At 44.4% G+C, this 22159-nt stretch overlaps 1 protein-coding gene across 1 annotated transcript in view; it reads left to right on the top strand.

Moving 5' to 3' along the window:
- TACC3 (transforming acidic coiled-coil containing protein 3) overlaps positions 1 to 21815 on the top strand; it is a 95298-nt gene extending 73483 nt beyond the window's left edge. The window contains exons 14-16 of the mRNA XM_077477930.1: positions 6500 to 6606; positions 8808 to 8928; positions 21645 to 21815. Of these exons, the coding sequence (XP_077334056.1) occupies positions 6500 to 6606; positions 8808 to 8928; positions 21645 to 21710 (294 nt within the window). The 3' untranslated portion in view covers positions 21711 to 21815. The remainder of the gene's footprint in view (positions 1 to 6499; positions 6607 to 8807; positions 8929 to 21644) is intronic.
- Positions 21816 to 22159: the final 344 nt, after the last annotated feature.

Raw genomic sequence — 22159 nt, 5'->3', positions numbered from 1 at the left:
CGGAGGGGGACACCAGAAGAGGATTGGTGGATTCAAAACCATTTCACAGACCAGGTAAGTATACTATGTTTTAACTAAAAAAAAAAGTGATTTCTTTGAATTCAGCCTCACTCAACGCGTTTCTCACAAAATGCTTCCTTATTAGAATCCTTTCCATAAATGTGGCAAACCATCATTGCGGAGCACAGATTTTTAAGAAACACTGAAACTCCCATTATGATGTTTAAAGATTAAGTACCGTATATACTCAAGTATAAGCTGAGGCACCTAATTTTACCACATAAAAACTGGGAAAATGTATTGACTCGAGTATAAGCCTTGGGTGGGAAATGCAGCATCTACTGGGTAAACCGTGCCCATATGCAGCCTCCTTTTTGCCCAGCTGTACCTTTGATAACCAAAACAGCGGTTGTCTCCCACTGTGTCATGCAGTCTTAACTGTTCAGTGGCCGTCCACTGTAACAAAGTCCCGCCTCCTTGTCCATGATAGACGGAACACTGATTCCATTTCCCAGCATTGTATGTGTTCCATCTATCACGGAGGAGGCGGATGGATCTTTGTTACAGTGGACGGCTGCCGAACAGTTAAAGGGGAAGTAAACTCTCCCACTCTGCTTCTTTTCATTTAGTCTATTATAATAAGTAATTATCAAACTATAGCCACTGTAATCCAGCCCAAATCACATATTACTGTTTAAAGAAACTTTAAAAACTTGTTTCCAGAGTCCACAGTGGTGTATTTCCACCCTTACATTGAGCACTTCCTGTACTGTTAACCAAGCCTCCTTCTCAATCCAACGTTTCTGTGGCAACCCTGCTTCCCTGTTCATAGCTGACTTGTTTTATTTCATAGTATTTACTTGTGCTGATGTCTGTTTTCCTTTGTCAGTCTTATCAGCTGAAGCTGATAAGACTGCAGTAATGGCCAAGTTTACACTGCATGTGATGTCACATGATGTCTAGGAGGAAGCTCTGAATGATTCTGCAGCTTCCTGGGAGTTCAATAGTGTGCAGTAGGAAGTCCTTATAACACAAGGCTTGACAAATTTGCTTGGAATCTAGGAGCCAGCTAAAAAAGTTAAAAGCCAGGTCTGTAACGGCGATCCAGACCTGTCCCTGGCCTGACATGGAGACGAGTGAGGGGAAGATAGCGCAGCCCCCCCACCTGTCTCCGAGTCATTGCCCATAGCTCTTAGAGGGACATTTTATTTATTTATTTTTTCAAATGACAATTTTTTTTTTTTTTAATTGCATTTTAGTGTAAATATGAGATGTGATGTCTCTCTGACCCCAGATCTCATATATGAGGACCTGTCATGCTTTTTTCTATTACAAGCGATTTTTCCATTCCTTGTAATAGGAATAAATGACACAATTTTTTTTTTTTTTTTTTTTTAACAGTGAAAAAATACAAATAAAAGTTTTTAACGCACCCTGTCCCACGGTGTTCAAACCACACATGTGAGGTATTGCCGTGATCGGTAGCGCGAGAGCAATAATTCTAGCCCTAGACCTCCTCTGTAACTCAAAACGTGCAAGCTGTAGAATTTTTTTATTTTTTTAACGTCGCCTATGGAGATTTTAAAGGTTAAAAGTTTGTCGCCATTCCACGAGCGGGCACAATTTTGAAGCATGACATGTTGGGTATCAATTTACTCGGCGTAACATTATCTTTCACAATATAAAAAAAAAGTTGGGCTAACTTTACTGTTCTATTTTTTTTTTTATTTTTTTTTTTTTTTATTAAATTTATTTTTCCCCAAAAAAAAATCCGCTGTGCAAATACGGTGTGACAAACAGTATTGTAACGACCACCATTTTATTCTCTAGGGTGATATATATATATATTATATTTAGGGGTTCTAAAAGGAAAGGATATAGGCAGGCAGGGGAAGCTCCATTAGCATTGCTGGTTGTCATACCAACGGCCACCACAAGAGGGCGCCAGATTCCAGAAGGCATCATAGGACCGCAAAAGGCCTCAATTGCCCCCGGCGGAACGACCCGACGCGATCACGCCAGGGGGGGTCCACGGAGACAGGATACCCCCAGCTGTGCTGCGCCAGGTCGCTAATTCTAGTCGCAAATGCGACCTGGCGCCCGGGTTTTGTCGAGCCCTGTTATAACAGATAAGCATATAGTGTGCCATAAATCAGGGGAGATCTGGGCATGCTCAGTGACTTTTTGTGCTTTAGAAGAAAAGGAAAAGAAAAAAAAAATTACAACCATGCTAAGCAAGTAAGGAGATGTCTCCAAGCAGTGTTGATTAGGGTTTTTATGCTGATTTACATGGGACAAAGTTGTGGGGGAGGGTTTACAACCACTTTAACCGCTTAAGGACTTCCTCACGCCGATGTACGTCGGCAGAATGGCACGGCTGGGCACAATCATGTACCTGTATGTTCCCTTTAAGTGCTCGGCTGTGGGTCGCGAGAACACCGCACTCTCCACCCAGTTCTGAGCTCTGTGGCCGCGGGATCGCAGACCCGATCGCCGCCAGTGTCCCGCGATCGGGTCACAGAGCTGAAAAACGAGGAAAGGTAAGTGTAAACAAACCTCTCCTCGTGCTTCCTACTGAGGCGGTCACTGATAGTCTTTCCCTATAACAGGGAACAGACTATCAGTGACGTCAGATGCCAAGCCACGCCCCCTACAGTTAAAATCACACATTCTTAACACCTACACTGCCCTGAGTGGTTAACCCCTTCACTGCCAGCGACATTTTTATAGTAATCCGTGTATTTTTAATTGCACTGATTACTGTATTGTTGCCAATGTGTCAATTGTCTGTGTCCGCCATAATGTTGCAGTCACAATAAAAATCGCTGATCACCGCCATTACTAGTAAAAAAAAAAAATTTTTTATAAAAATGGCTTAAAACTATCCCCTATATTGTAGATGCTATAATTTTTGCGCAAACCAATCAAATGCTTATTGCATGTTATTTTTGGCATTATTTTTGGTGGATATTTATTATAGCAAAAAATATAGCATTTATCCATCAAGGGGACTCCCTGGCGTCCTTAGACATCCAGGATGCGTACCTGCACATACCCATATGCCTTCGGCATCAAAAGCTTCTGCAATTTTCAGTCGGGAAAGCCCACTAACAGTTTGTGGCTCTTCCTTTTGGTCTGGCATCAGCCCTCTGAGTCTTTACCAAGGTATTGGCTCCAGTTTTGGTGTTGCTGCGGCAACGTGGGATACTTGGACAATCTCCTCCTGAGAGCATCTTCAGACTCCAAATTAGAGGAGGATGTGGCGATCACCATGCAGACCCTGCAAGAATTTGGGGGCTGTTGAACCTAAAGAACTCGGTGATTGTACTGACCCAGCGTCTGGAGTACCTGGCCTTGCTGCTGGACTCCAGAGAAGTGAGTTTTTCTCCCTTCAGACAAACTGCAGACTCTCAGATCTGTGGTAAAACTGCTGATGAACCACAAGTGAGCCAGTCAGATTCCCTGAATTGGTTCCTGAGGTCCCCAGTGATTCAGTCCGGGAAGTCGGTCCTACCTCTGAAGCGGACAGTGATCACAACGGACGCCATCTGGCTGGGGTGGAGTGATGGGGGTTCAGTCGGCTCAGGGGCTCTAGTCGGCGGAAGAATCCAGGTTCCCTATCAGTCTGCTCGAACGAAGAGCGATCAGGCTGTGCTGCTCCACATGGTCGATGAGACTGCAGAGGCGTCCGGTCAGGATCCAGTCAGTCAGCCACGGCTGTTGCATACGTCAATCACCAAGGACGCACAAACTCAGCCGCCACACGGGAGGTCACTCGCATACCTCGGTGGGCAGATCGACACGTACCAGCCCTGTCAGCCATTTACATCCCGGAAGTGGAGAACTGGCAGGCTGACTATCTAAGTCGCCAGATGCTGGACCCAGGAGAATGGGCGTTGCATCCGGAGGTATTCAGGCTACTGTGCCTGAGGTGGGGCACACCAGACGTGGATCTTCTGGCCTCCCGTCTCAATCGGAGGGTGCCGAGATTTGTGTCCAGATCCGTGGGCAGACACGCTGGTGGCTCCATGGGATCAGTACCAGCTGATCTACGCCTTTCCTCCACGGATACTGTTACGTCTGCTCCGCAGAGTGGAAGTCGAGGGGATCCCAGTGATTCTGGTCGCCCCAGATTGGCCTCAGCGACCTTGGTACGCATACCTAGTATGCCTGGTGGCAGACGCCCCATGGAGACTGCTGTTACGAGAGGACCTTCTGCCTCAAGGTCCGATTCTCCACCCTGCTTTACCATCGCTGGCTTTAACGCCATGGCTATTGAGAGCCAGGTGTTGAGGAACCGGGGTCTGTTGGACTCAGTGATCCCAACTATGTTGAGGGCACGGAAATCTTCTAGGAAGATATATCATCGTACCTGGAAGGCTTACATCTCCATGTGTGAGAATGGCATCCGTGCCTTTTTTTTTTTTTTATTTATTTATTTTCTTCCCTATAGCCAGGATCCTGCTGTTTCTTCAGCAATGAGTGGGCCAGAAATTGCCATTAAGGGGCAAATATCAGCCTTGGCTGTCTTCTTTCAGTGACCCCTGGAGTCTCACACATTAGCGACTACCTTTGTTCAGGGGGTGTGACATGTAGTCCCTCCGGTGCATTCACAGTTACCCCCATGGAATCTGAAACTGGTGTTATCGGCGCTTCAAAAACTGCATGTTTGAAAATATCAGGGAGATTCCCCTGTTGACTTTCCCAAAAAGTGGTCTTTCTAGTGACCATCACATCGGCCAGGAGGGTTTCGGAACTGGCGGCCTTGTCCTGCAAGTCACCTTATCTGGTTATCCCCAAGGATAAGGTGGTGTTGCATCCGCAACCGTCTTTTCTGCCGAAAGTGGTCTCGGCTTTTCATATGAATGAGGACATTGTATTACCATCTGTGTCCTAAGCTGAAACATCCTAAGGAAGTGGCCCTTCACGCTCTGGACATGGTTCGGGCTCTAAAGGTATATTTGTCTGCCACTGCTCCCTTTCGGCAGTCGGACTCGCTGTTTGTTTGCTCCCCTTTCCGGTCTCGGTCCACTCCACAAGGGCAATCAGAATGTCTTTGGCCTTCTGACACCAAGCGTCTGTAGCTCAGGTGTGTAAAGCCACGACCTGGTCATCTGTTCACACCTTTACCAAGTTTTACAAGGTAGATGTCAGTGCATCGGCTGATGCCTGTTTTGGCCGCAAAATTTTGCAGGCGGCCGTATAGTTGCAATTGAATATGCAATTTTCGTTTTTCAATATAAACGCAGTACTGTTAAGTTAATGCGCTGTTGCATTATATTCTGCAGTTTTGGTGCGGCTGTGGGTAGTCACTCCTGTTGAGGGTGCCCTGTTTTTTTTTTTTTTTTTTTTTTTGTGGTGGTTTTTCTCCACGCACTGTGGGTAAAGTATGAAAAATTCAATTTTTAAAGCCCAAAGATGGAAGTACCGTAATAACGGCATTATCCAAATGTGCTACATACCACCTGTGGATGCTGATGCTTAAATCACCTCACTGGCCAAAGGAAAATGGTCACATTGGCCTGTTTAAAAAAAAATGGTGCCTTCAGACAACCACTCTGCCCACCAAAATACCCCCAAACCCCCAGAAACTCAAACTTCTCCAGGACGTATGCAAAGCGGGGATATGCCCCTAGGTATACACTGCTTTTACAGACAAGATGGTGCTTGGTACGCATGCCTAGTGCGGTGGGACACGACCTCCAGCAGCGCTGGTGCCAGACCCATGGAAATGCAGTGTGGGAACACAGCAAAGCTATCGGGACACCAACACTCGCTGCACATGCATCCAGAGGAGAGAAGGCACAAACTCAGCCCCCCAAACCAAGGTACATCCCAGAGGGGCAGATGAGGCACCAGCTTGATCCACCAGGGGAAATGTAGTAGTAAAACCTCCAGCACCTCGATTAGTCAAGTGTTAACTCAGGAGCACCCCTTGGGATCCACCAAGTAATATGGGGCAAAACACCCCCTGGTGGCCAGAATAGATTCTTTCACTATATAGCTAAAATACTATATACAGGTACTAAATGCCATGCTCAGCCACAAATATGGCAAAGTGCCACACTTGTCCCAAACTGTGCATAGACTATGTATACAGTATATGCAACATAAAGAGTGAAACAATCAAATGGTAAAGGACAAAATATTGCCCATAACGTAACAAATGCATTTCTTCCACGATTGCTCCTCTGATATAAGGCTGGGTTGCTGCAGGCAGGAGAAAGCCTTTCCTCACACTCCTGCTTCTATGATCATTCGGGCTATAACATTGTAAATTGCAATGGTAGGGGGGGGTTATGTGAGAAGACCTGTGTACATAGCCTGTGCAGGCATGTAGCACATCTGAGAAGAGGTCCATTTTAAATCTATAGTACACCACTAAATATACAGAAGCTGTTTTACCTGCCTAGTAGTGTAGTCTGTTGTGATGCTAATCTTGTGTTTGGAAAGTGTTGTATTTTTTGTTTGGTTTTTAATCCTTTGACTGTCTTTCTAGAATGAAGAGGCCCTCAAGAAATGTGTTGAGGATTACATGGCCAGAATTAAGAAGGAAGAGCAAAGATATCAGGCACTGAAAGCACATGCAGAAGAGAAATTGAACCGGTACATAAAATGTATTAGGTGTACAGATTGTGCATTGTCTGTCTAGGTAAAAGCTGTGCGTGACCTTTTTGAAGAGGTTGTACCTCTAGGTACTGTAACGCCTAAACGTGTGTCTGAGTGATGTCTTGCGTCTCTGGCTAGTCACACAGCTGTAATCCGTGGCCTTGGAAGGAAGGACGACTATCATGGATGCGGCCTGCAGCAGGGATGACGCGGGCTTCATTTGCAGGTGTTATATAATGGCCTAGCATGCGACACATACTAGCCCATTAAGCCTTTACTTTGCAGGGAAGAAGAGGGAGAACAACCCACCGAGGTTATCTTCCTCTTTAATATTACTAAACCTAAAACCATGAAATCTGTCTGAGCAGAATAGCATGCTTGTTATACTTGCTGTGGAATTTAAGGGGCTAATCCTCTGTATTGTGTAAAAAGGCTCTTTGATCCTGTAAGGACAAATCCTCCCCCTCTTGCAGGGTCTCTACTAGCAAGGCCAGTTAAGACAGTGAGGGTAGGACTGCTTCACATGCTCAGTTTGGTCTCTTGCTGGAGAGAACAGTTCTTTCTTGAGCTGAGTTTTTCAGGTCACATGATATTGACATCGCACATTTATGTGTGTATACAGATCCTTAATGACAGCCCAGTCCCTCCCCCTCCATGCTCAGTAACTAGAAGAACACTTTGGGTGGGATGTCGCATCTTGATTGATGGCTGGTCCGCCTCGCATAACAGCATGAGAACACTATAGTGGAAATCTCCTCCTACCTGAACACTCTGCAATCAGGCAGACCTTACAGTTTTTCATGTGACCATGGTATACGGCGCAGTCAAAAAGGTATACAGTGACAGTTTAATGCAAAAAAGATTTGTAAGGTGTGGGGGTGGGTGTTGAACCTTAGTCATATTACTGGGTTTAGTAACCCTTTTAGTGGCATTCGAGCTTTAAACATGGCAACTAGACAGTTTGTAAACTGACCACATTACCCATATATACTCTAAGGCCGCGTACACACGGGCGGACTGTTCGCCCCAACTTAGTTTGTCAAACAATCCGACAAACGGTCCGCTCAAAATTTGCATGAGCGGACTTGACCACACACGATGAACGAACAGTCCGCTGAAAGTGTGCGCGATGACGTGAACGGCACGTACGACGGGACGAAAAATTCGACGTCCAATACACTGCAATGCAACCTTCGCCGTGTAAATCCTTTCTGAGCATGCGCAAAACTTAGTTTGTCGAACAAGCCTACACACGAGCGGACTGTCTGCTCAAACCAAGTTTCAGCGGACTGTCTTACGGGAATTCCGAAAAACTTTGTTCGTCAGACTGTCCGCTGAAACTGTCTGCTGAAACACTGTTCAGCGGACAAAGTTGGGCGAACAGTCCGCCCGTGTGTACGCGGCCTAAGGGTAGATTTTTTTAAAAAAAAGGACCCCATAAACTAATTTCGGGAGCAGACCTTTAAGTTGAGGCCTAATGCATGTGTTGCTGTGCCAGGCCTGCATTGGGCCATCGTGAAGTTTTTTCTTTATTTTAAAAGGCACCCCAAAGCACCTACTATAATGCACTACTGGGTTGCTTTCCCTAAAGAGTTCAGTGCATTTGGCGGCCTATTCAAAAATCAACTTCCTTAATGCACAGCTAAGGGGTGGCCCCAGCCTAAAGCACACATCTGGAGACTTGCATCACTAAAGGCGAGGGGAATCCATCCTGTGGACCAGATTTTTAAGTTTGGCAAAGGAGCCTCTCAACTGATACATAGGAAGTGCAGAGCCATTTGCCAAATGCTAATTGTTATAGGATGGTGGGGAGGAGCGTTCCACTTGAGATTTACTCATACAAATTACCCTAGATAAGTGTAGTAGTTCATGTTTCTGAATAGGAAGAACATCATAAGTACCCAGCAACAGAACAAAGGAGGTCAGGTGATGCAGGTAAATTGAGCACCTGGCAGCCCTGTCCCTAAGCAAAGTAAAGGAGGTAGACAGAACATTATTGGTTAATACCCTGGTCTTGCAGGGTGAATCGAGTAAGCTAACCCATTGTATAAATTTATGTGCAACAGCAAAGTTTAGCCACAGATATATGGCCATTCAAAACAAACTTTCTCTGCCTTGGGGCAATAACGCTAGTATGTGACCATTTTAAGTCTCGGTACCTACTAAAAACTCGCTGGCATCTGCTTGTCTTGATACAGAGCTAATGAGGAGATTGCTCAAGTAAGAACAAAGTTCAAGTCTGAAGCAGCAGCACTCCAGGCAACACTACGCAAAGAACAGATGAAAGTCCAGTCCCTGGAGCGCACTTTAGAACAAAAGGTAAGCCCCATTTCTTGTGTACTGTAATTAAGGGACACCAAGGTCTTTTAACCTTTAAGTTAACTGCTGCCTACTGGATGGGACACTAGCAAACAAAACTACCAACCCAGGGTAACCCTCCTTTCCTTTCTACCAGCATGCCACAATTATTTTTCTCGTGTCCTAGGAGGATGAATTTGTATTCAGCTTTGTTATGTGAAGACTGACATCTGTTGCTAGCTTGCACCACCCTTTTGGCATTTTGCATCCAGGGCCTGCTGGACTGAATGTTGCATGGATAACTGAAGTGACTTCAGGCACTGGGCGGAAATTTCCAGACTCTCTTCTGGTAAACGCAAGCTGCAGAGCCCTTTCTAGGTCTAGAGCCACTGGCACTGCCTCAGCCCTTGCCTGTCTCTGAAGGCTCAAGGTAGGGCCCCACTGCTGCTCTGGCTTTCAGAGTAATGTTGATCTTTCAATATTTGAGTCCTACCTTGCCCCCAGCACTCTCTATGGGCTCTATTGCTTCTTCCAGCATACTTAGATGGTCCTGAGGACTCCTATATAAAGGGATCCTCTATAGTCAATTTGGGTGTAGCTGCCCACTCGGCTCTTTTTTGGCTGAGGTTTTTACGATCTGTTGTGCTGAACGATTTGGCCCAAATAACCCAGTTATATGTGTACTCTGATCAGAGGCAACAAATGTGCTCTGATGCCCTCTGCAGATTCTGTATCAGATTTTTGCCAGTGGTCCAGAGCCACAGACGGTCGGTCATGCGTTGCTCCATGCTTTGACTGGGGTTACCCTTGAACTTTTACGCCTAAAATTGTGGAAGCTTTCAATTTAACGTAGCAGCTATTGGCAGAAGGGATTCTTCCAATTAATAAGTACTGTCCCTTATGCCAGGGCTCGACAAAACCCGGGCGCCAGGTCGCATTTACGACTAGAATTAGCGACCTGGGGCAGCACAGCTGGGGGTATCCTGTCTCCATGGACCCCCCCCCCCCCGGCGTGATTGCGTCGGGCGCGGTAATTGAGCCCCTGGCTTTGAGACCTTCTGTGATCCTATGGTTCCTTCTGGAATCTGGCACCCTCTTGTGGTGGCCGTTGGAATTACAACCAGCAATGCTAATGGAGCTATCTCCTTCCCTTTACTTAGAACCCCTAAACAATATATAACAACCTAGAGAGTAAAATGGTGGTCGTTGCAATACTGTCTGTCACACCATATTTGCACAGCGGACTTACAAGCGCACTTTTTTTATTTTTTTTTATTTATTTTTTTGGGGGGGAAAAATAATTTATTTAATAAAAAAAAAAAACAGTAAAGTTAGCCCAATTTTTTTTATATTGTGAAAGATAATGTTACGCCGAGTAAATCGATACCCAACATGTCATGCTTCAAAATTGCGCCTGCTCATGGAATGGCGACAAACTTTTACCCTTTAAAATCTCCATAGGCGACCTTTAAAAAATTCTACAGGTTGCACGTTTTCAGTTACAGAGGAGTTCTAGGGCCAGAATTATTGCTCTTACTCTACCGATCGCAGCAATACCTCACATTTGTGGTTTGAACACCGCTTTCATATATGCGTTCGCTTCTGCACGCAAGCTTGGCGGGACAGGGCGCATTTAAAAAAATAATTTTTTTTTTCTTATTTTAACTTTTATTTTTTTTCACTGTTCTTTTAAAAAAAAAAAAAGTGTCACTTTTATTCCTATTACAAGAAATGTAAAAATCCCTTGTAATAGAAAAAAGCATGACAGGTCCTCTTATATATGAGATCTGGGGTCAGAGACCTCACATCTCATATTTACACTAAAATGCAATTTGAAAAAAATAAAATAAAATGTCCCTCTAAGAGCTATGGGCAATGACTTGGAGACAGGTGGGGGGCTTCCCCTCTTCCCCTCACTCGTCTCCATGTCAGGCCAGGGACAGGTCCAGATCGCCGTCACGGACCTGGCTCCTAACTTTTTTAGCTGGCTCCTAGATTCCAAGCAAATTTGTCAACCCCTGCCTTATGCAAGTTTTTTTTTTGGGTTCTGTTTTTTACCACCAGTCACAAGTGTAAGCAAAGCCTATGGCTGCACTAGCTTCTCAATCCTCTATCTCTAGGTGTATTAGACTATCCAAGCTTATGGTCCAAAGGATCAGATTCCACCCTTTCCTGTCGAGGAGCTGAATCTGTGAATGCCTCGTGGACTTTTTGGCATCAAGCAATTGTTTTGTGGGCTGGATGTTCAGGGTTCATCTGATTCCAGCTTCTAGCGTAAGGTCCCCTTTTCTTTATCGTACATCGTAGGCCACAGAGTCTCAAGTAATTACTTGGTGGGTTATAGACCTACCTTCAGGTGTTGACACTGGTATAACCAATACAGGAAGTTGACTCCCCTATATAACCCCTCCTTCAGGAACACTCAGTTTTTTCGCCAGTGTCTAAGGTGTTGGTCACGAGTGAAGATGTGCTCTGCGGAGTTCCAGGAGGGATCCATGCTGGATTTAAAGAAACCTCCACAATCAGATCCATCCCCTCCACTGAGGCCATAGGATGGTACCTGGACCTCGATGCAAGAACGAGGTTTTGCCTGTAATACTACTCTTTGAGAGCTGGACCCTAGGAACCAGGACTTTTTGCTCTTGCTACATTTCCTAATGTTGTCCTGAGGGGTGCTATACAAGGCCCAAAGGAGCGGAACCCCTTTTAAAAGGGCCCCAGTCTTTGAGCGTGTTAAAACGCAGCCCACCGTGATGGGTGAAAGTTGGATCTGTCTGTTAAATCAGCAGTATCCTGCAGCGAGGACAAGGTAAGGGAAGAAGCTTTTCCTTTTCCTTCAATATACCTTATATGCCTCATAAATGTCTCCTCTATAAGGAGTAACTTGCACTACCTATGATGTCTTAGTGCAGCTCTGTCTCAGATGTGTGGTCCCAGCGGCAGAGGGGGTTCTTAATTAAATAGATCTTGTGGGATTTGGTAAATACAGTGGTTACTAATACAGAGATGTGTATAAACTTCTAAATGGGTGGTGGCTGATTGGTTGACGCAGCTGCTTTAGCTGCATGGTTTAATTACAACCCAGCACTTCCACCTAGTAACATTGGGAAACGCCCTATGCTTCTGTGGTTTAAAAAAAAAAAAAAAACTATAAATCTGCTGATAGAACCCCTTCCCCTCCCCCTTGTAGAGGTGTATAGTACGTTCACCTTACTTTGTGTTGGCCATTCAGGTCCCTAGCAGGGCCTGAGAACAGAGGGGCATGTCCGCAAGGTCACGTGGCACTGTGTATGGATGTAACACACACACACACACACACACACACACACACACACACACACACACACACACACACACACACACACACACACACACACACACACACAGCACTCGCCGCATAGCTGAGGGGGAAGTGCTGAGGATGCCAATGAGGTTTTATATCAGACACTCATTTCAGAAAGACTTTTTAACTGAAGAGAGGCAGTCTGTCACACTAAGACACCAGAGCTCTGGGCACGTAAGGGTGTAAACAGGCATTTCCAGACGGGAAAAACTATTGTTACTTAGTAGCAAAAGAACTGTTATTTTGTGTGTACCTCTGCTTGTGCTTTTGCCGGTCTCTTCCTTGGGTTTTTTGAAGCATTTACAGCCTTTGCATGCGTTTCAATGCATCCACGCATTAATAAAAAAGCTTATTTATACCGAATGGGATCACCCGGATAAGCATTTTTCCCTTCCAAAGAGACTCGCAAAGCTCTATCCTATGGAAGAAAGATTCACTAAAAGATGGAAAGTTCCAGCAGTTGAAGCTGCAATTTCCCAGTGGACAATGCGCTTATGCTTAAAGATCCAACAGATAAGAAGTTGGAAGGTCTGTTAAAATCCTTTTTTTTTCTTAGCAGGTACTGTTGCTCAGCCTGCAATTGCAGCTATAGGCATCTGTCAGTCCTTAAAGGGCCAGTTCAGATGCTCTCAGATGAGCTCCCTGCACAACAAGCACAGGAACTGACCAAGCTACCTAAAGCATTATGCTTTGCTGTAGACGCTATGAAGGATTCTATTCACCAGGCATCATCATGCCTTGCGTTTGTACTTGTACATATGCGAAGGACCCTTTGGTTAAAGGGTTGGTCAGCTGAGATGCCTTGTAAGAACCTTCTAGCTAGTTTCCCCTTTAAGGGAGAATGATTATTTGACGATAGTTTGGATAAATACATTCAAACAATTTCCAGCAGAAATAGTACTCTTTTGCCAGTCAAAAGAAAATCTAAGCAGCTTTCATTTAAACTGTTCGGCCTCTGCCATCAGACCAGGTATAAAGGAAGACCTGGGGCTACAAGTCTGCAAAGCAGAATACAAGACCTCCTTATGAAGAGGCATCTCCCCTTACCAAGGTGGGGGGGGGGGAAGTCTGGCAAAGGGTTTTAGGACAAATGGACTCTCTCCACAGTGTCTCTAGGTACAAGCTAGAGCTTTGAGAGTTTCCCCCATCTCGTTTTCTGAGATCAAACGTTCCCAAGGATCCAGGGAAAAGGCAATCCCCGTTGCAAGCATTAGACCAATTATTGGCTCAAGGGGTGATCAGACCGATTCCCAAACAAGAGCAAAGTTTGAGATTTTACTCAAACCTAATTACGGTGCCAAAGCCAAATGGGGATATGAGACCATAATCTAAATCTGTTCCTGAAAATCTGCTCCATTTGCATGGAGTCAATCAAGTCAGTCGTTCCCATCCTGCAAGAAAAAACATTTCTGGCGTCCATCGACATTAGAGATGCATAGCTGTTTGTCCATAGATTTCCTCCTCACCAGAGGTTTCTGCGGTTCAAAGTAGAACAGAAGCATTTTCAGTTAATAGCCTTGCCCTTCGGGCTTGCTACAGCACCTTTGGGTATTCACTAAGGTATTGGCCCCACCTCTAGTCAGGTTAAGGGCACAGGGCATAACTGTCTTGGCTTACTTAGACTATCTATTGTTAATAGACCAGTCAGTGGCTTGCTTGAAGCAAGGTGTAACCATCACAAGCATTTACCTGGAAGGTTTTTGTTGGATTCTCAACCTAAAGAAATCCTCCTTAAAGCCAGTAAGGCTGGAGTATCTGGGCTTGATCATAGACACAGCCCAGAAAGGGGGTGTTCTTGCCTCCCGCAAGGATCAGCTCCATACAGGAACTGGTGAGGATGATCAGGTCGAAGAGAAATCCTTCAATTCGCCTTTGCATGAGGTTGTTAGGGAAGATGGTAGCTTCATTCGAAGCAGTTCCCTATGCTCCATTCCATTCGAAACTGAAAGCAGTGTTCTGTCTGCTTGGAACAAAACGATTCAAGCTTTGGACTTGCCAATGTGGCTGTCCCCATGAGTGTCACAAAGCCTCGGTTACTATCTTGGAACCTGCTGAAGGGAAAGTCCTTCAGATAAATTATCTGGAAGGTAGTAACGACAGATGCCAGCCTTTCAGGCTGGGGGAGTAGGAGCCTTGCCCATCGACATCCTAGAGATTCCGGAAGTGTATTTGGCTCTAGAAACCTGCACCTCCAGGTTAAAGAATTGTCCTGCCAGGATCTAGTCCGACAATGCCACAGCTGTGGCATATATCAATCACAAGGGGTCACCAAGAGTCGCTCAGAGAGGTGAACCAGATTCTAACTTGGACAGAAGGGAATGTCCCATGCCTATCGGCAGTTTTCATTCCGGGAGTAGAGAATTGGCAGGTGGACTATCTAAGTTGCCAGCAGTTATTCCCAGGAGAATGGTCTCTTCACCCCAAGGTGTTTCAGGCTGTTTGCCAAAGATGGGGGACTCCGGACGTAGACCTTCTAGCGTCCAGATTCAACACTAAGCTAGTCAACTTTGCATCCGGGACAGGGGACCCACTCGCATATGCAACAGATGCATTGGCGACCCCGTGGGATCAGTTTTTACTGATCTATGCACTTTTCCCCGATTCAGTTGCTACCTCAAGTTCTTTTCGGGATCAAGCTGGAAAGAAAATTGGTAATACTGGTAGCACCAGCATGGCCCACAAGGTCATGGTACGCAGAGATCGTAAGGATGGCAGTGGAGGGTCCAGGGCTCTTCCCACCAAGGCCAGACCTGCTATCTCGGGGGCCGATATTCCATCCTACTTTACGAACGCTAAATTTAATGGCTTGGCTATTGAGACCCACATTCTGAATAAACGTGGGCTTTCCAGGTCAGTTATCTGTACTTTGATTAATGCTAGGAAGCCAGCTTCTAGAGCTATATATTATAGAGCCTGGAAAGCTTATGTTTCCTGGTGTGAGTCCAAGGGTTGGTACCCTCTGAGATATATCATAGTTATAAAGATTCCCCCTTTTTCAAGTTAAGGCACACTCTACCAGAGCGGTTGGTGCTTCTTGGGCAGTGCGTCACCAGGCCTCCAGGTCTCAAATCTGCAAGGCCGCGACTTGGCCTTCCGTACATACATTTGCAAAATTTTATCAAGTGCATGCAAGATGGAATGAGGATATCGCCTTTGGGCAGTGTGCTGCAGGCAGCAGTATAAGTCCTCAGGTCTGGGGGTTACTCTAAGGGTTGTTTCTCCCTCCCCTCAAGTAGCATTGCTATGGGACATCCCACCAAGTAATTACTTGAGACTGTGTCCTATGATGTACGATAAAGAAAATAGGATTTTTAAAACAGCTTACCTGTAAAATCCTTTTCTTGGAGTACATCATACATAGTTACATAGTTACATAGTTAGTCAGGTTGAAAAAAGACACAAGTCCATCCAGTTCAACCTTAAAAACAAATAAATAAAATAAAAAATAATCGTACAATCCAGATACCCAATTTTATGCCCACAATTGATCCAGAGGAAGGCGAAAAAAAAACCCAGCAGAGCATGCTCCAATTTGCTACAGCAGGGGAAAAAAATTCCTTCCTGATCCCCCAATAGGCGATCGGATTTTCCCTGGATCAACTTTACCTATGTTAGTACCTAGTTATATTATGTACCATCAGGAAAGTATCCAAGCCTTTCTTAAAGCAATCTACTGAACTGGCCAGAACCACCTCTGGCGGGAGTCTATTCCACATTTTCACTGCTCTAACTGTGAAGAAACCTTTCCGTACTTGAAGCTGAAATCTCTTTTCCTCTAGACGTAAAGAGTGCCCCCGTGTCCTCTGGGTTGACCGTACAGAGAACAACTCAACACCAAGTTCACTATATGGACCCCTAATATATTTAAACATGTTAATCATATCCCCCCTTAATCTCCTCTTCTCAAGAGTGAATAAATTTAGTTCCTCTAATCTCTCCTCATAGCTGAGTTCCTTCATGCCTCTTATCAGTTTGGTTGCCCTTCTCTGCACTTTCTCCAGTTCCCCGATATCCTTTTTGAGAACTGGTGCCCAAAACTGAACGGCATATTCCAGGTGAGGTCTTACTAATGATTTGAACAGGGGCAAAATTATATCTTTCTCTGGAGTCCATACCTCTCTTAATACAAGAAAGGACTTTGCTCGCTTTGTAAACAGCAGCTTGGCATTGCATGTTGTTATTGAGCTTATGGTCTACCAAAACCCCCAGATCCTTCTCCACTATGGATTCCCCCAGTTGTACTCCCCCTAGCATGTATGATGCATGCATATTCTTAGGCCCCAAGTGCATAACTTTACATTTATCAACATTAAACCTCATCTGCCACATAGTCGCCCAATTAGACAGTGTATTGAGGTCGGCTTGTAAATTGGAGACATCCTGTAAAGACGTTATTCCACTGCATATCTTGGTGTCATCTGCAAAGACAGAAATATTACTTTTGATCCCAGACCCAATATCATTTATAAAGATGTTAAAAAGTAAGGGTCCCAACACTGAACCTTGGGGTACACCACTGATAACCTTAGACCATTCAGAGTAAGAGTCATTAACCACGACTCTTTGAATTCTGTCTTCTAGCCAATTTTCTATCCATTTACAAACTGATATTTCCAAACCTGTAGACTTTACCTTACACATGAGCCGTGTGTGCGGAACTGTATCGAATGCTTTTGCAAAATCCAAGTATACCACGTCCACCGCCACCCCTCTGTCCAAGGTTTTACTTACCTCCTCATAAAAAGAAATCAGATTTGTCTGACAACTTCTGTCTTTCATGAATCCATGCTGTCTGTTGCTTAAAGTGTTTTTGTTCATAGGACACAGAGCTCCTGCCCCAATGGGGTGAGAGTATATTACTTATATTCCTTAGCTACAAAAACTGTGCTCCTGGAAGGAGGGGTTATATAGGGTAGTTAACTTCCTGTATTGGTTATACCACTGTCAACACCTGAAGGTAGGCCTATAACCCAAAAAGTAATTACTTGAGACTGTGTCCTATGATGTACTCCAAGAAAAGGATTTTACAGGTAAGCTGTTTTAAAAATCCTATTTTAGTCAGCTCTTTGAGGGACACAGTTTTTTTGCCTTTAAGCGTTTTATGCAAAAATTAAAAAAAAAAAAAAAAAAAACTGTGTGCAGCAGCCGCCAGCCCCCAAATACTTTTTTTAAAATCAAATAAGTTTTTATTGCAAAACATATATGGTACAAACCAAACATAGACAGGAAATACAGTCGTACAGCAGTAATGGTTTTTACGTCTAAAGGAATACTGGAAATACAAAGTTCAAATTGACCCGGTTTGTAGACCGCTGAGACATAGGAAATGTCATTAAAACTGAAAAATAAGAAAAATAAACCAAGAACATAAACAAAAGTGGCATTCTCTCTGAGACCATATTGCATTTTGGGACAGCTATATAAGTACAGTGTTATGCACAACGTCCAGCATCCCTCTACCCAGTCCTGCTGGTCCCTCCTCTTACCCCTCATAAATGCCGGGTGAGGGAGAGACATAGAATTAGCCCCATGAAGAGATTAAGATTGTCTATGTGCCTCCATGCACATGCCCCTGGACCCACATTCAGCCCTGTAAAAGTCTGTCCTGTATAAGTTGGTGGGGGGCCAGCCCCGGAACCTCGAGCCATCCCTGCCACATAGCATTAAATTTGTGCGGTGCGTTTGTGTTGGTATGCCCCCAAATACTTACCTGAGCCCCATCGTGGTCCAGCGATGTGCATGAAAGCCTTGGCTCTTTAGAGACTGTTCCTCATTGGCTAAGACATCAGGGAGAACCATTGGCTCCTGCTTCTGTTAATTGCAGAAGAGGGGGCGGGACCAAGCCGCAGCTCTGTCCTGATTGGATGCACAGAGCAGCGGCTTGGGGGTGCGCCTTCCAGGTGACCCCACAACAACTGTTACCTCTGTGGGTAGGAGGGGCCAGGAGCAGCGGCAAGGGACCCAAGAAGAGGTTTGGGGTTGCTCTGTGCAAAACCATTGCACAGGGCAGGTAACTAAAGAAAAAAAATCTTTATTACGTCAACATCCTGGAACTGGCGGCAAAGATTGTCTGTCTGCAATACTGGACCTTCCTTCCTGCTGCAAGGTCACCCGGTCAGGGTACAGTTGGACAGCGGCACAGCAGTGGCCTACATCAAGGGGGTCACAGAAGCCAGGCTGCAAGTCTAATACTCTTCGGAAGCATTTCAGCTCTCCCCTGGAGTGCATAATGGTCTTGTGGGCTTTTTAAGAGTGTGTAAACCCTACACTTCATTCTCCTGGCATGTGCTTGCTGTACCATGTACTTGTATGAAAGTATCCTGTACTTTGTATTGCTTCCTTGATATCCTTGGTGTTTCTGTCACTCCCTTTGCTTTTCTATTAAAGACTGACCACACTAGGCATTAAAGTACAGTGTAGTCAATTCTTTAGCTATGCTGGCAACTTAAAGCGGTAGTAAACCCGCACTTTTTTTTTTTTTTTTAAACCTGCAAAGCAAAAGGCATAATGAGCTAGTATGCACCGCATACTAGCTCATTATGAAATACTTACCTTAGAACGAGGCCCTGACATCTGGCCCGATCCACTCCGAGGGAGCTGACATGCTCCCTCGGCGTTTCCTCCGGGTATCGCGGCTCCGGCGCTGAGTGTGGCCGGAGCCGCGATATCGTCACTCCCGCGCATGCGCGCGGGAGATTTCAGTTCGGCTGCTGCCGGATTTTGACGGCGAGAAACCCCTTGTGCGCATGCGCCGCTGCAGTCAGCGGCGCATACCGAGGGGAATATCTCCTAAACCGTACAGGTTTAGGAGATATTTTTTTTACCTACAGGTAAGCCTTATTATAGGCTTTCCTGTAGGTAAAAGTTAAAAATGTGGGTATACAACCACTTTAATGTGCTCTCTTCCCTTGATCACTCATCTTGACACCTTTCTGCAACAGCCTTTTACTGGGAAGTTTAGTCTGCTGCTGTTTGTTTTTAAACTATACACAAATATTTTGACTTTCATTTCTGTTTAACTGAATTTTTTTTTTTTTTTTTTTTTTTTTTTTTTTTTTTTTTTTACAAGGTGAGTGAGGGTTTACATACACTTTAAGCTGCCATTGTCTAGACTTTGGAGTGGGCTCTGCACCCAGACAGCTTTTAAAATCTGCCAAAGATTGGGGAAAACCAGATGTGGACATTCTGGCCCCCAATTTCAACAAGTTGAATAACTTTGTGGTAAAGACTTCTAGGGTTCGCAGTAGATCTAGTAATTCCTGGTACTCATTTCAAACTGGTTTATGCCTTTCCTTTGATGAAGATCCTCCTTTTGACAGTTACACAAGATAGAAGAAAGGGTTCTGATTCTCTTTGCACCAGTTTGGTACAGAAAAATGTGTTTGCAGGCCTACTTAGACTATTGGCAAACAAGCCTTGGTTTCTTCAAGACAGACCAGATCAAGGGTCCCTTAGTCCATAGGTTTTAGTAGCTAAAGAATTGTATTTCTGACTTGTTCCCACTCAGAGCAAGGAAATCCAAATTCCATAAGCTTATTGCAAATGTAATGCTTGATGCAAGAACCAGCATTGGAGTCCCAGATGGCTCACTATCACACATTTCACTCGTATATTTTGGCCTTTCTTTGGTCTGGTCTTGTTCAGCATCTGTCCCCAGAGTACAAGGGGCAGGTTTTATTCTAGAAACCTCTTGCTTCACAAGCCATGACTTTTCTTCTGAGTATTCTCCAATTTGCTCTCCTGTGTTGCCTTGAGATCTCAACCTCTGGTGCTCTGCATCAGTGACCTCCCTTTTTATAGCTAGTCTGGTTGAAAAGACGCAAGTCAATCTCGTTCAACCAATACATTTACGATCCTATATAAACAATCTTCTACCCACAGTTGATTCAGAAGGCCAAAAAAAGCAAGTAGTTCTTTCAACCAAGATACTCCACTGGAAGACTTTTTTTTTGGTTTCCTGTCTGGTAGCTATTACAAGGAAGCGTTTCCCAACTCACAGGTCTTGTTTTGCACAAGGACATGGTGGTTTTGAGCCAAAACCTTCCTACTGAAGGTGATCTTTCCAAGACATTGTTTTTCCTTCCCTTTTTGTCCTTGCATAAAACATGACAAGAAATTTGCCCTACATTACCTAGATGTGGTCGGGCTTGTTTTGGTCTAACCTTTATAGCCATAGCTTATATTAGCAAGACTGAGTCCTTCCTTGTCCTACCATAGAGTCTTTGTAGCCAGGTGGATCAGTCAACTCTGGTAGAATGTGTGCTCTAATGGGGAAAGGAGGAACTCCCTGCCCAACTCTGTTTCTTCCTTGGGGACATCTCCTAGACTAGGGCAGGCCTGGAAAGTTTTGTGTCCTGTAATTTCAAGATGAGTAATTGACATGGAATTCAAAATTACTATTTTTAGAGGTCTACATAAAACGTCCTTTTATGTTCAGTTCTCCTTCCTTGGTCTGTTCAATTACTGATCCCTACAGCTGTACTTGCCACTCAGAATATTGTGAAAATGCTCCCAAAACCAATACTTTGTGGTGCTAATTGCATCAATAAAAAATTGAATGTGCACAAATTCCACTGCAAAGAATCACATGCATTTTTCACCCACCACTTATGTGTGTGTATACAAAGGGAAGTGCCATCTAGTGGACAGTTTATTAGCAATGTTACTCGCATAAGTACATATCTGGCCAAATGCAAAATCTGCTTAGTGTCCCAGTCCCACCGATGATGGAAAATCACGGCCGCTGAAGGAGTAGTTCCGAGACACCCCTGGGTATAGGGCAAAAGTTGTCGGCTTGTGGGCAGACTGCCTCCACATCATCCTCCTCCAGCAGCCATGATTTTCTATAATACGTGGGGTTGGGACACCTGTGCAGATTTTGCATTTGACCAGATGTACTTAATGTGTGCTATAACATTTTTAACAAACCCCACACACATGCTGTGTGTTTGCCTATTTATTTTGTATTGATGCAAATTGTACTGCAAAGTATCAGTACTCGTATTCACCGATTTAAAAAGACATTGTGTTGGTGCAACCCTAGTTATATCTATTGTGTGTTCGTTTGGTTTGCCTTTTATGTTCTCTGCAGTCTGAGAACCTGCTTAAGGCATTATTCCCTGCCATCCTGTGCAGCCTGTTATGTGCCACCATCCCCAACTCTCATCTTTTGCTATGGAGCCAACAGTAGAGGGAGCAGTAGTCCCCTTTTGATTCACTATCTATCTAGAAAATAATTCTACTCCTGGTTGTGATACTGTGAGAACAGACAAGTGATCTTTGTTTTTAGAAGGTGCTGCTTATGGATAAAACAATTTTAAACTATAGTTGTACTTTTTTTTTTTTTTTTTTTTTTTTTTGTCACTGAATCCTTTTTCTCTTCCCTTCATTTCAGGCAAAAGAAAATGATGAACTGACAAAAATCTGTGATGACTTGATCATGAAAATGGAAAAAAGCTGAGAAGTTGTCCCAGCACTTTTGTAAAATATTGTATGCGTTGTTGCGTTGTAGCACTGTTTTGTCTCTTTATATGTTAAGAACTAATAAATAGAATTTTTAACTTAAGTTGTGCTGTTGTCTCTGTTCATCTGTAACCATGTAAACATGTTGAAGAGGAACCCAGGGGGCTGGCTGTAATGACGTGCCACTGCTAGCTGTCTTGTCTTACTTGCTGTAAAAGAAGGAATCATTTGCAAAAGTATATTCCAATGTGACCCAACATTCTGATCACGGCATATTGCTAAAACTTTTTCAGAATGAGGGCATCAGTTGCAGCCAATGTGTGTACTGTTAGGGTGATGATTCTGACTCCTATCATTAAATTTTTTTAAATTTGGTTTTACATCATATTCTATACTGTCTTACTAATCTTTAGTACTAACAAAAATCTGTGTGTGTTTATAAGTACT

Source organism: Lithobates pipiens, unplaced genomic scaffold (genome assembly GCF_037356315.1).
Source record: "Lithobates pipiens isolate NorthernLeopardFrog02 unplaced genomic scaffold, aLitPip1_a1.2 Scaffold_13, whole genome shotgun sequence".
In the NCBI taxonomy this organism is placed as follows: Eukaryota; Metazoa; Chordata; class Amphibia; order Anura; family Ranidae; genus Lithobates; species Lithobates pipiens.
Note: the sequence above shows the minus strand (reverse complement) of the source record. Positions and strands in the feature narration are given on the sequence as shown.